General features: G+C 48.0%; 1 protein-coding gene across 3 annotated transcripts in view; it reads right to left on the bottom strand.

Annotated features, from left to right (window-relative positions):
• The window catches only part of LOC140391640 (protein O-glucosyltransferase 2-like), a 133,596-nt gene that overhangs the window by 109,466 nt on the left and 10,189 nt on the right, over window positions 1-13,941 (bottom strand). For all 3 annotated transcript variants that reach the window (XM_072476330.1, XM_072476334.1, XM_072476329.1), the window contains exon 3: window positions 10,555-10,760. In XM_072476330.1, the coding sequence (XP_072332431.1) occupies window positions 10,555-10,760 (206 nt within the window). The remainder of the gene's footprint in view (window positions 1-10,554; window positions 10,761-13,941) is intronic.

Raw genomic sequence — 13,941 nt, 5'->3', positions numbered from 1 at the left:
CTTGCATATCTTTGCATTGTGGGGGTGAAACCCACGCAAACACGGGGAGAATGTGCAAACTCCACACGGACAGGGACCCAGAGCTGGGATCGAACCTGGGACCTCAGTGCCGTGAGATTGCAGTGCTACCACAGCACCACCGTGCTGCCCCTCCCAAAAGATTTCTAAGTTAATTTGTGGCTGGTTTTTCAAGGAGTTTCCCACCGGCTTTGCCGGTGAGTTCCCCACGGCTATCCAATGACACTTAGTTATATTTTTGGGCCATGGGGTGTTTCTCTCCGGTTTAGCCCACGCTTAGAATTTCATTTTAGCATTGGGAGCTGAACTTCGGAATCGGGCCACCATTTTAAAAGGGTGAGCCACGACTTCCGGGTGCGGTGATGACCAGCTAAGTCGCACGTTTCGGCAGCTCCCGGTGGAAAGGACTTTTGGGCTCTTGATAGGAGCCCCAACGGCAATTTTAACGGCTAAAAACACTGTGCGGTAAACCAGAAGGAAATCCCCCCTGGACACGGATGGAAAAAGGAGAGGAAAGTGGCCGGATTGCGGTGGATCCTCTAGAGCAGCGGCAAGGAAGGCAAGCACAAAGCAAGATGGCGTCGGAAGGAGGCAGTTTAATATGGGGCCCTGACCAACAAGAGTTCCTGCGGCGTTGCGTGGAAGAACTTAAAAAGGAGATGAAGAAGGAGCTGTTGGCCCCGATATTACAGGCGATTGAAGGGCTAAAGGAGGTGCAAAAGACCCAGGAGCAGGAGCTTCGGGTCATGAAGGCAAAGGCTGCTGAGAATGAGGACGACATACAGGGCCTGGTGGTGAAGACAGAGATGCACGAGGCACAACACAAAAGGTGTGCGGAAAGGCTGGAGGTGCTGGAGAATAATGCGAGGAGGAAGAATTTAAGGATTCTTGGTCTTCCCGAAGGTGCAGAAGGGGCGGACGTCGGGGCATATGTGAGCACGATGCTGCACTCGTTTATGGGATCGGAGGCCCCGACGTGCCCGTTGGAGGTGGAGGGAGCCTATCGAGTTATGGCGCGAAGACCGAGGGCTGGAGAAATTCCTCGAGCCATAGTGGTGAGATTTCTCCGATATAAGGACAGAGAGATGGTCCTCCGATGGGCAAAGAAAACTCGGAGCAGTAGGTGGGAGAACGCGGTGATCCGCGTATATCAAGATTGGAGTGCGGAGGTGGCGAGAAGGAGGGCAAGCTTTAATCGGGCCAAGGCGGTGCTGCACAAAAGGAAGGTTAAATTTGGAATGCTGCAGCCGGCAAGACTGTGGGTCACTACTTTGAAACGGCAGAAGAGGCGTGGACATTTATTGTCGAGGAGAAACTGGAATAAGCGGGCTAGAAAAAGAACGTTTGGGACAAAGTGGTGGGGCGAATATGTGGGGTGAAGAGGGGGGAAAAGGGGGAAGAGATGATTTCCCAAGTTGTTAATCCTGCGACCCTGTAACTTTTCTCTCTTCCCCATGCCGTGGGGGAGGGAGGATGAGGAGCTGGGGGCGCCAGCCATTGGGGGTGGGGCCAAATGGGAAGCGCGGGCTTTGTTCCCGCGCTATGGTAATCATGGCGGGAACAGGGAAGCAGGAAGGAGGGGGCCTCGCACAGTGGGAGCCGAGGTCACGGGGGGAAGCCGAGGTCGGCCAGAGTTTGCTGACTTCTGGGAGCAACATGGGGGGTGCAATTACGCTAGTGAGGGATCTAGCGGGGGGGCTGGGGGGGGGGGGCGGTAACTGGGTTGCTGCTGCTGGGGAGAAGGGGGAGCTGGTATGGGGTGGGGTGGTCGGGGCGGGAGGGCGCCGTTGGGGGGGAGATACGGCTACGTGGGAACCGGGTGAGGAGCTGGATTGAAAAAGGAGATGGCTAGTCGACAAGGGGGGGGTAAAGAGCCCCCCAACCCGGCTGATCACGTGGAATGTGAGAGGGCTGAACAGGCCGATAAAGAGGGCACGGGTACTCGCACACCTAAAGAAACTTAAGGCAGATGTGGTTATGCTGCAGGCGACGCGTCTGAAACTGATAGACCAGGTCAGACTACGCAAAGGATGGGTGGGGCAGGTGTTTCATTCGGGGCTAGATGCAAAAAACAGGGGGGTGGCTATACTAGTGGGGAAGCGGGTAATGTTTGAGGCAAAGACCATAGTGGCGGATAGTGGGGGCAGATACGTGATGGTGAGTGGCAAATTGCAAGGGGAGGCGGTGGTCTTCGTGAACGTATATGCCCCGAACTGGGATGATGCCAACTTTATGAGGCGTATGTTAGGACGTATCCCGGACCTAGATGTGGGGAAGTTGGTAATGGGTGGAGATTTTAATACGGTGCTGGACCCAGGGCTGGACAGATCGAGGTCCAGGACCGGAAGGAGGCCGGCTGCAGCTAGGGTGCTTAAGGACTTTATGGAGCAGATGGGAGGAGTAGACCCCTGGAGATTTAGTAGACCTAGGAGTAAGGAGTTTTCGTTTTTCTCCTATTTCCACAAAGTTTATTCACGGATAGACTTTTTTGTTTTGGGAAGGGCACTGATCCCGAAGGTGACGGGGACGGAGTACACGGCTATAGCTAATTCGGATCACGCTCCACATTGGGTGGACCTGGAGATAGGGGAGGAAAAAGAACAGCGTCCACCCTGGAGAATGGACATGGGATTATTGGCAGATGAGGGGGTGTGTTTAAGGGTGAGGGGGTGTATTGAAAGGTACTTGGAACTCAATGATAATGGGGAGGTCCAGGTGGGAGTGGTCTGGGAGGCGCTGAAGGCAATGGTTAGAGGGGAGCTGATATCTATTAGGGCACATAAAGGAAAGCAGGAGGGTAGGGAAAGGGAGCGGTTGTTGAAAGAACTTCTGAGGGTGGACAGACAATATGCGGAGGCACCGGAGGAGGGACTGTACAGGGAAAGGCAAAGGCTACATGTAGAATTTGACTTGTTGACTACGGGTAATGCAGAGGCACAATGGAGGAAGGCACAGGGTGTACAGTACGAATATGGGGAGAAGGCGAGCAGGTTGCTGTCCCACCAACTGAGGAAAAGGGGAGCAGCGAGGGAGATAGGGGGGGTGAGAGATGAGGAGGGAGAGATGGAGCGGGGAGCGGAGAGAGTGAATGGAGTGTTCAAGGCATTTTATGAAAGATTATATGAAGCTCAGCCCCCAGATGGGAAGGAGAGAATGATGTGCTTTCTGGATCAGCTGGAATTCCCTAAGGTGGAGGAGCAGGAGAGGGCGGGACTGGGAGCACAGGTTGAGACGGAGGAAGTAGTGAAAGGGATTGGGAGCATGCAGGCAGGGAAGGCCCCGGGACCAGACGGATTCCCAGTTGAATTCTATAGGAAATATATGGACTTGCTGGCCCCGCTACTGATGAGAACCTTTAATGAGGCGAGGGAAAGGGGGCAGCTGCCCCCGACTATGTCAGAGGCAACGATATCGCTCCTCCTAAAGAAGGAAAAAGACCCGCTGCAATGCGGGTCCTATAGGCCTATTTCCCTCCTGAATGTGGACGCTAAGATTCTGGCCAAGGTAATGGCAACGAGGATAGAGGATTGTGTCTCAGGGGTGGTTCATGAGGACCAAACTGGGTTTGTGAAGGGGAGACAGCTGAATACAAATATTCGGAGGCTGCTAGGGGTAATGATGATGCCCCCACCAGAGGGGGAAGCGGAGATAGTGGTGGCGATGGATGCCGAGAATGCATTTGATAGAGTGGAGTGGGATTATTTATGGGAGGTGCTGAGGAGATTTGGCTTTGGAGATGGGTATATCAGATGGGTACAGTTGCTGTATAGGGCCCCGATGGCGAGCGTGGTCACGAATGGACGGGGGTCTGATTATTTTCGGCTCCATAGAGGGACGAGGCAGGGATGTCCTCTGTCCCCGTTACTGTTTGCACTGGCGATTGAGCCCCTGGCCATAGCATTAAGGGGTTCCAGGAAGTGGAGGGGAGTACTCAGGGGAGGAGAAGAACACTGGGTATCTCTGTATGCGGATGATTTGTTGCTAAATGTGGCGGACCCGGCGGAGGGGATGCCAGAGATAATGCGGATACTTGGGAAGTTTGGGGATTTTTCAGGGTATAAATTGAACATGGGGAAAAGTGAGTTGTTTGTGGTGCATCCAGGGGAGCAGAGCAGAGAAATAGAGGATTTACCGTTGAGGAAGGTAACAAGGGACTTTCGGTACTTGGGGATCCAGATAGCCAAGAATTGGGGTACATTACATAGACTTAATTTAACGCGGTTGGCGGAACAGATGGAGGAGGACTTTAAGAGATGGGACATGGTGTCCCTGTCACTGGCAGGTAGGGTGCAGGCGGTTAAAATGGTGGTCCTCCCGAGATTCCTCTTTGTGTTTCAGTGCCTCCCGGTGGTGGTCACGAAGGCTTTTTTCAAAAGAATCGAGTATTATGAGTTTTGTGTGGGCCGGGAAGAGCCCAAGAGTGAGAAGGGGATTTTTGCAGCGCAGTAGGGACAGGGGGGGGCTGGCACTACCGAGCCTAAGTGAGTACTACTGGGCCGCCAATATTTCAATGGTGTGTAAGTGGATGGGAGAAGAGGAGGGAGCGGCGTGGAAGAGATTGGAGAGGGCGTCCTGCAGGGGGACTAGCCTACAAGCTATGGTGATGGCACCGTTGCCTTTCTCACCGAAGAAATACACCACAAGCCCGGTGGTGGTGGCTACATTGAAAATTTGGGGGCAGTGGAGACGGCATAGGGGAAGGACGGGAGCCTCGGTGCGGTCCCCGATAAGAAATAACCATAGGTTTGTTCCGGGGAGAATGGATGGGGGATTTGGAGCATGGCAAAGAGCAGGGGTAGCACAATTGAGAGATCTGTTCGTAGATGGGACGTTTGCGAGTCTGGGAGCGCTGACGGAAAAATATGGGTTGCCCCAAGGGAATGTATTTCGGTATATGCAACTGAGGGCTTTTGCGAGGCAACAGGTGAGGGAATTCCCGCAGCTCCCGACGCAGGAGGTGCAGGATAGAGTGATCTCAGAGACATGGGTGGGGGATGGTAAGGTGTCGGACATATATAGGGAAATGAGGGACGAGGGGGAGATCATGGTAGATGAGCTGAAAGGGAAATGGGAAGAAGAGCTGGGGGAGGAGATTGAGGAGGGGCTGTGGGCTGATGCCCTACGTAGGGTAAACTCATCGTCCTCGTGTGCCAGGCTAAGCCTGATACAATTTAAGGTGTTACACAGGGCGCATATGACTGGAGCACGGCTCAGTAAATTTTTTGGGATAGAGGATAGGTGTGCGAGATGCTCGAGAAGCCCAGCGAATCACACCCACATGTTCTGGTCATGCCCGGCACTACAGGGGTTTTGGGTGGGGGTGGCAAAGGTGCTTTCGAAGGTGGTGGGGGTCCAGGTCGAACCAGGCTGGGGGTTGGCTATATTTGGGGTTGCAGAGAAGCCGGGAGTGCAGGAGGAGAGAGAGGCTGATGTTTTGGCCTTTGCGTCCCTAGTAGCCCGGCGCAGGATATTGTTAATGTGGAAGGAAGCCAAACCCCCGGGTGTGGAGACCTGGTTAAACGACATGGCAGGGTTTATAAAGTTAGAACGGATTAAGTTCGTACTAAGGGGTTCGGCTCAAGGGTTCACCAGGCAGTGGCAACCGTTCGTCGACTACCTCACAGAAAGATAGAGGGAATGGAAAAGAAGAAGACAACAGCAACAACCCGGGGGGGGGGGGGGGGGGAAGAGGAATCGGACGGACTCTCAGGGATGTTATTGTATATGTATAGGCACTTGTTTTAGGTAATGTATATTGGACTGTTAGATTGTATCTTTGGAGAGTATTTATTTTTGACCAGGCAGTTGCCATTTAGTTTGGTTTTTGTTTCTGTTCATATATTATTTATTTATTTGTTTAAAACTGGCCACTGTTATTTATATTGCTTTATTGGTGTTTAAAAGAAACACTACGTACTGTTATGTTTGGCCAAAAAATCTTGAATAAAATATATTTTTTTAAAAAAGGGTGAGCCACACCCACTACCCACAGGCAATGTAACCCCCACACACATGGACGCTACCTCATAACCCACAACCCCCATGCTAAGGAGCCCTGGGGCCCCGCTTCTTCAGGCCCCCACCCCCAGCCCCCTTATAGCATCCCTTCCCTTCTAGGACCACCACCCATCACCCCTCCAACCTCCCAGAGGCCCCTACTTACCTGCCTTGCACAGCCCCACCTTTCAAACCCCCGCTCCACCTTCATTTCATGGGCTTGGCCCCCTCACCCCCGACAGTGCCACCCTGGCACACAGGCAGTGCTCCTGCTGGCTTGGCAGTACCTTCCAGGCACCTTGGCAGTGCCAAGGTGACAGTTGGGTGTACCAAGGTGCCCGCGATCTAGGGGGAGGGCCAGGGAGCCACCCTGCACTTACCCTGACCACCCATGGGGTCTCGGAAGGCTTAGGAGACTCCTCGGGTGCCGTTCTGCCTGGTCGACGTTTGTGTGGATCTGCACTGATCGCCGCCTGAGAATTGAAGGAGGCCGGCGGATGGCGGGCAGGTAGGTCGTAAGTAGGTTTATGACCTACTTCCGGGAGCAGTGTTTGGTCACGTGCATTTGGGGTGGAGTACCGACTCCGACGCCTGGCCGGACTTCGGTGAATCCTGCAAGATGCGGAGGCTGTCGGAGGGCTCTCCCGGGATTCTCTGGCCGTGCTGTGCTCTTGCTTGAGCGCAACGCAACCGAAGAATTGCGCCCTGCGACTGCTTGTTCTAGATGCCCCAGTCAGAGGAAACATCATCCCGCATCCATTCTGTCCAGTCCTATCGGATATATACACATTTTAATGAGATCCCCTCTCATTCTTCTAAACTCCGTTGAAAAAGACGTAGTCAACACAATCTCCCCTTATATGGCAACCCTGCTGTCACAGAAGTCAGTCTGGTGAATCATCCCTGTACACAGGAATATAGGAATTCGGAGCAGAAGTAGGCAATTCAATCATTTGAGCCTGCTCCACCATTCAATCAGATTATCGCTGATCTCTTCCTGGACTCAAATCCACCTCCCTACATGTTCCCCTTATCCCTTTAACCCCTTTTGTAAAATCAGAAATATATCTATCTCCTCTTTGAAACTACTCAATGATTCAGACTCCATTGCACTATGGAGCATAGAGTTCCACAAATTCCCCACCCTCTGTGAGATGTAGTTCCTCCTCATCTCAGTTTTAAATCTACTGCCTCTCAACCTATATCTGTGGCCTCTTGTTCTAGATTGTCCCACAAGGGGAAACATTTGATCTTCAGTTACTTTATCAATCTCTTTAAGCATTTTATATACCTCGATCATATCCCCTCTCATGCTTCTAAACTCCAGCAAGTACAAGGCCAAACTGTTCAAATTCTCCTCATAGGTCAACCCTTTCATCCCCAAAAACAATCTGGTGAACCTCCTTTGAACTGCTTCCAATGCCACTACCAACTTCCTCAATCAAGACGAACAAAACTGGACACAATACTCCAGATGTGGTCTCATCGAGACCCGATACAATTTCAATGACGCTTCTCTACTTTTATACTCCAGTCTTTTTGCAATAAACTGTAAAATTTCATTTGCCTTTTTTATTACATGCTGTACCTTTGTACAGACTTTCTGCGATCCATGTACTCATCCTATGGCAAATATATCCTTTATTAGGAACACAAAATTGCACAGTACTCAAGTTGTGGTCTCACCAAGGCCCTGTCCAGATGCTGTAAGACATCCTTGCTCCTGTACTCAAATCCTCTTGCAATAATGACCAATATGCAATTGCTTTCTTAACTGCTTGCTGTATCTGCATGCTTGCTTTCAGTGATTGGTGTATTAGGACACCCAGGTCCCTTTGTACATCAACATTTGTTAACCTAGCACCATTTAAATAATACTCTGCCATCTGTTCCTCTTCCCTAAGTGGGTAACTTCACACTTATCCACTTTATATTGTATCGGCACATATTTACCCACTAAACCTGTCTAAATCACCTTGAAGTCTCAACATCCTTCTCGCAAATCACATTCCCACAAAGTTTCACATCATCAGCAAACTTGGAAATATTAATTTGGTTCCCTCATCCAAATCATTGATATAGTCCCAAAAGATGTGCGGATAGGTAAGTTAGACATTCTGAATTCTCCCTCTGTGTACCTGAACAGGCACCGGAATGTTGCGACTAGGGTCTTTTCACAGTAACTTCATTGCAGTGTTAATGTATGCCTACTTGTGACAATAAAGATTATTATTATTATGCATAGCTGGGGCCCAAGCACTGATCCCAGAGGAGCCACACCAGTCAACCCCTGCCACTCTAAAAAAGACCCAATTATTCAGACTCTCTGTTTCCTGTCTGCTACCCCATCCTCAATCCATGCCAGTATATTACCCCCAGTCCCTTGTGCTTTAATTTTGCACACCGACTTCTTATGTTGGACTTCGTCAAATGCTTTCTGAAAATCCAAATACATCACATCCACTGGTTCTCCCTTATCTATTTTGCTGGTTATGTACTCAAAGAACTCCAGTAGGTTTGTCAAACATGATTTCCCTTTCATAAATCCATGTTGATGTTGGCTAATCCTGTTGATATATTTGATGCGTCTTGTTATCATATCCTTTATAATACTCTAGTAATTTCCCTGCTACTGATGTCAGGCTGACCAATCTGTAATTCCCGGTTTTCTACCTCCTTTTTAAAATAATTATATTTGCCACCCTCCATTCCAGAATCTGCAGAATTTTGGAAGATGACAACCAATGCACCCACTATTTCCATAGCCACCTCCTTTAGTATCCTAGAATGTAGATTACCAGGCCCCAGGGATTTATCGGCTTTCAGTCCCAGGGATTTCCCAGCTTTAAGTCCCATTAATTTCCCCAATACTTTTTTTGGTAATATTAATTTTCTTCAATTCCTCCTTTTCACTGGACCCTTGATTTCCTAGCACTTAACGGAATTTATTTGTGTCTTCCTCCATGAAGACAGAACTAAAGCAATTGTTTAATTGCTCCGTCATTTCCCAGTGCTCGATTATAAATCTCCTGTTTTGGACTTTCTTCACTGATCTTTTTCTTTTTACATAATTAATATATTCATACATAAAATCAATGAGACAATTATTCTGCATTTCCTATTGCGCATGGTGATCCCCAGCTTTGAATGGGGTGACGCACAGGCCAGCCAGTAAAAAGATATGGGCTATATCTCCAGGTGACATTTCTGGACCAAGCTTGTCACTGCTATAAGCAGGTGGGTTGTTGTATTTCTTGAATAGAAATTAGGGGGGGTGGAAATAGGGTCTAAACAGCTTCAGTCAACCTCAAAGTCCAGAGACATGGATTTAGGTGGCTCTATCTGTCAAGACTAAGGAGGCACGAGCCAGAAGAGTAGGAGGAGCAGACAGAGTAGAAGTTTTGTGGACCTGATCTAACATTGAACAACATTTCAATCTGATGGTAAAGGAGAAACATTTGTTTGCCCTGTTCACGCAAGCCCTAGATATCCTGTAGGTTTGCTCTAATTTACAGCAACTTCCAATGCAAAAGGTATAGAGATTAAATGGGAATGGGCAGATCTTACAAACAGCAAATGCCATTCAATGCTGACTGCAGTGAAATTATAGTACAATTTTTTGCATAATAATCATCAAGGTGAAAAGAATGGGAGCTGACTTCATGTGACACTCAGCATATTAAGGGCTAATACAGATTTCTATTCAATGAACAACATTAATATGGAAGAATACCGGGCGCAATTCTCCCATCGGGAGAATAAGTCCCGGCGCGAAAACCGGAGTGTTTCACTCCGGCGTCGGAGGCCGCTCCCAGCCCCCTATTCTCCCGTCCCCAGGGGGCTAGGAGCGGCGCCGCGTCATTTACGCGCGCCGGGCCTTGCCGCCGCGCAAACGATACGGCCGGCGCCGCGTAAATGACGTCACCCGCGCATGCGCAGGTTGACCGACGCCAACCCGTGCATGTGTGGTTGCCGTCCTCCCCGCGGCCGCCCCGCAAGATGTTGGATGAATCTTGCGGGGCATAACGGAAAGGAGGTCCTCCTTCAGAGAGGCCAGCCCGCCGATCGGTGGGAACCGATCGCGGGCCAGACCCCTTTTGAGCCCCCCCCTCTCCCGGTGCAGGAACCCCCCCCCACAGGACGCCCTCCCAGCGTTCCCGCGCTGTTCCCGCTGGCAACGACCAGGTGTGGACGGCGCCGGTGGGAACCTGTCGTGTTGGGCAGGCCGCTCGGCCCATCCGGGCCGGAGAATCGCCGCTCGCCCGTTACAAACGGCGAGCGGCGATTCTCCGAGCGGCCAGCCGTGATTCTCGTCACGCCGGTTTGGGGGTAGGTGAGAGAATCGCGTGCGGGTGCCGCGGCAGCGTGGCGGGACTCGCGCGGCGCCCTGGCGATTCTCCCACCCGGTGTGGGTTTGGGGGGGGGAAGAATTCCGCCCACGGTTTTAACTAAAAATCTGGAACATCATTCTAAAACACCTTCCATAAGAATAGATTTAGAACAATTGTTGAATCTGTAGTAAAAATCAAACATAAATACCTTATTATCTTTTATCGTGTAATGGCACAGACTTTGTCTTTGGCCAAATCTTTTTGCAATTTCGATAGAAATTCTGTCCGGATCCACAAAAGGAAAATGAGCCAAATCTTGCTGTATTTGTGGAAACGACTGAGGACACTGCATGTCCTTGTACCACATGGTTCCATCTTCATGTGGACAATCACAAGTCTCATGGTACACATAGCCTGTAAGGACAAAAATACATGGATTGTCACCATTAACATCCCAAATAAATTCTTGACACAAAATCACAAGTCATCAAACTAATAATTGTAACAGAAGCCCCAATTTATCCATGCATTTCTTTGTGTATTAATTTTACTTTTTGATCACAGCAGATCCCTACTTATCCCGCTTTAGGTTGTTTTGTTTTAAGTAACACAGTTTTTTTAGGATCAGATTTCCCAACTTATGTCTTTAGTTTTGATTTTATGTAAAATTGCATTGTTGCCAAATGTCATTGCTCTGTGCTGCTTTGCACCATTTCACGCTGCTGTTTCTTGACGGCGTTCGCATCATTTCATGTCCCTGTTTTGCTTGATTTGGCTGGGTCCCATGATCCGATTGCCCCATTCTGAATTGGGCACAAGGATAAGGATTCAACTGCACTCAAAGAATTTACAATTTTCCCCCAAAACCTCAGGAACAAATGGTTTCAAGAAGAATATCCAGTAGAACAGGGTTTTTTTTGCAAGGCAGATGTTCCAAATAAACAAATTAGAAGAGTAGGCCACTCAGCCCCTCGAGCCTGCTCCGCCATTCAATACGATCATGGCTGATCCGATTGTTAACCTCAATTGAACATCCCCACAATCTTACCTACCCCCTTGCTTATCAAGACTCTATCTGCCTCTGCCTTAAAAATGATCAAAGATCCTGCTTCCACCACTTTTTGAGTAAGAGAGTTCCAAAGACTCACCACCCTCTTGAGAGAAAAAGCTTCTCCTCATCTCCATTTCAAATGTGCGGCCTCTAAATTTTAAACAACGACCCCTAGTTCTAGATTCTACCAAAAGAAAAACCATCCTCTCCACGTCCACTCTTCAAAGTCCCCTAAGAATCTTAAGAAGTTTCAATCAAGTAGCCTCTTACTCTTCTAAACTCCAGTGGATATAAGCCTAGCTTGTTCAGCCTCTCCTCATAAGACAATCTGCCCATTTCAGGTATTAATCTGGTAAACATTCTCTGAACTGCTTCAAACTAGTTACATCCTTGCTTAAATAAGGAATCTAATACTGTAAACAGTACTCTAGAGGTGGTCTCACCAATGTTTTGTACAACTGCATGACGTCTCTACCTTTGTATTCAATTTACCCTCATATTAAATGCTAAGTAGCCCACCTAATTACTTGATGAACCTTCATATTAGCTTTTGCGATTATACACTAGGACTCCCAGATCCCTCTGCATCTTGTTAGATCTTGTTAGAGTCCTTCCTTTTGATGCCCCTTTGAAACAATTAGAAATGCAGCAAAAAGAAATAGGAAAAGCCCATCACAGGTCAAAATCAACTTATGAATAAAGTTAGTAAACACAGGGTTACTTGCTGTACCCTATAGAGATTTCTTGAAAATATATGCTTGAAGAGAGAGAGATCCTTTCAGGAAACAGCCTCCAGATCCTTCTGTCTGTATCAGGCCACTGCTTAACCGGACAGCATTTGGAAAATGCTGCTACTCAGCTTAAAGCTCTGAGCAAACTAACAACTAAACTGCCTACTACAAAGCTGGCTCCTCCAATTGATAACATCAGCTTTATCCCACTCAAATCGCCTGAACTTCATAACTGAGTTTAAACAGAATGCCTCAAATTATCTACTCTCCAGAGAATCTCCAGCAATCATAACTCAATTCCATTGGACCTCTCTTTGTCAACAAATATTTGGTTGCAATGAATGATGATCTCACTTTTATGGCATCTTAATGGTACCTTAAGACACACCAGCTGCTTGTAGGTTAAACCAGGATTTTACAAAATATTACTGTAACAGATATATACCTTAACCCACACTTTTTTTTTTGCAGGTAAACTGGGATGGGAACTCAGACTTTTATTAACATTATTGCAACAGATATATTACAATCTATTTTATAATTCCTACATTCATCACAAAATGAAGTGGCCAGAGGAAAATTGGATATTACCCATGCAAAGTAAACTGACAATCTTAAGAGCTCTACAATCTTTTATCATTTAGATAAGCTTCTTTTTTATTCTTTCTGCCAAAATGGACAAGTTCACATTTTCCCACATTATAAAGTATTTGCCACTCAATGATCTATATCCTTTTGTATCCTCTTTATGCATGTCCTATTCGTAACTTACTTTCTTATCTATCTTTGTATCATCAGCAAATTTAGCAAACATTGTAAAATATTGAGATGTCAACACTGATCCCTTCGACATGCTACAAAATACATCTTGCCAAATCATCCTCTGATGCCTACTGTTCCCTATTAGCTAGCCAATCTTCTATCCATGCCAATAGGTCACCCTGCACATCATGAGTTTATATTTTTCTCAATAACCTTTGATGCAGCACCTTATCAGATGCCTTCTGGGAATCTATGTCCAGGACTTCACTGGTTCCCTTTATCCACGGCAGGTGTTATTTATTCAAATAACTCCAATAAATTGGTTAAACATGATCTATCTCTCGCAAAACCATGTTAACTCTGCCTGGTTACTCTCATCTATCTCGGTATCTGGCTATATTGTCTTTAATAATGGCTTCTAACGTGGCAGCACGGTAGCACAGTGGTTATCACAATTACTTCACAGCTCCAGGGTCCCAGGTTCGATTCCCAGCTGGGTCACTGTCTGTGCGGAGTCTGCACGTTCTCCCGGTGTGTGCGTGGGTTTCTTCCGGGTGCTCCGGTTTCCTCCCACAGTCCAAAGATGTTCAGGTTAGGTGGATTGTCCATGTTAAATTGCCCTTTGTGTCCAAAATTGCCCTTAGTGTTGGGTGGGCTAACTGAGTTATGGGGATAGGGTGAAGGTGTGGGCTTGGGTAGGATGCTCTTTCAAAGAGCCGGTGCAGACTCGATGGGCCGAATGGCCTCCTTCTGCACTGTAAATTCTATGATAACACTTTCCCTGACAGATGTTAAGCTAACTGTTTTTTAGCTTTCTGCTTTCTGTCTTCCTTCCATTGTGAATAAAGGAGTTACATATGCTATTTTGATTCAACTACCCTAATGCGAACCTGGATAAAATCACAGTAGTAGGTATAGAATGCACAGGGTTCATAAAATGCATTCAAAAGAACATTTTGAGCTAGTACATAGCTTGTCCGAAAAGGAACAGATAGAGACTTTGTTTTAGGGAATTACACAACGTCGGCCTCTTTCGCCTCCTGCACTCCCG

The sequence above is a fragment of the Scyliorhinus torazame genome, chromosome 15 (assembly GCF_047496885.1).
Source record: "Scyliorhinus torazame isolate Kashiwa2021f chromosome 15, sScyTor2.1, whole genome shotgun sequence".
NCBI lineage: Eukaryota > Metazoa > Chordata > Chondrichthyes > Carcharhiniformes > Scyliorhinidae > Scyliorhinus > Scyliorhinus torazame.
The sequence above is the reverse complement of the archived record's forward strand: the minus strand, read 5'-3'. Positions and strand labels throughout refer to the sequence as shown.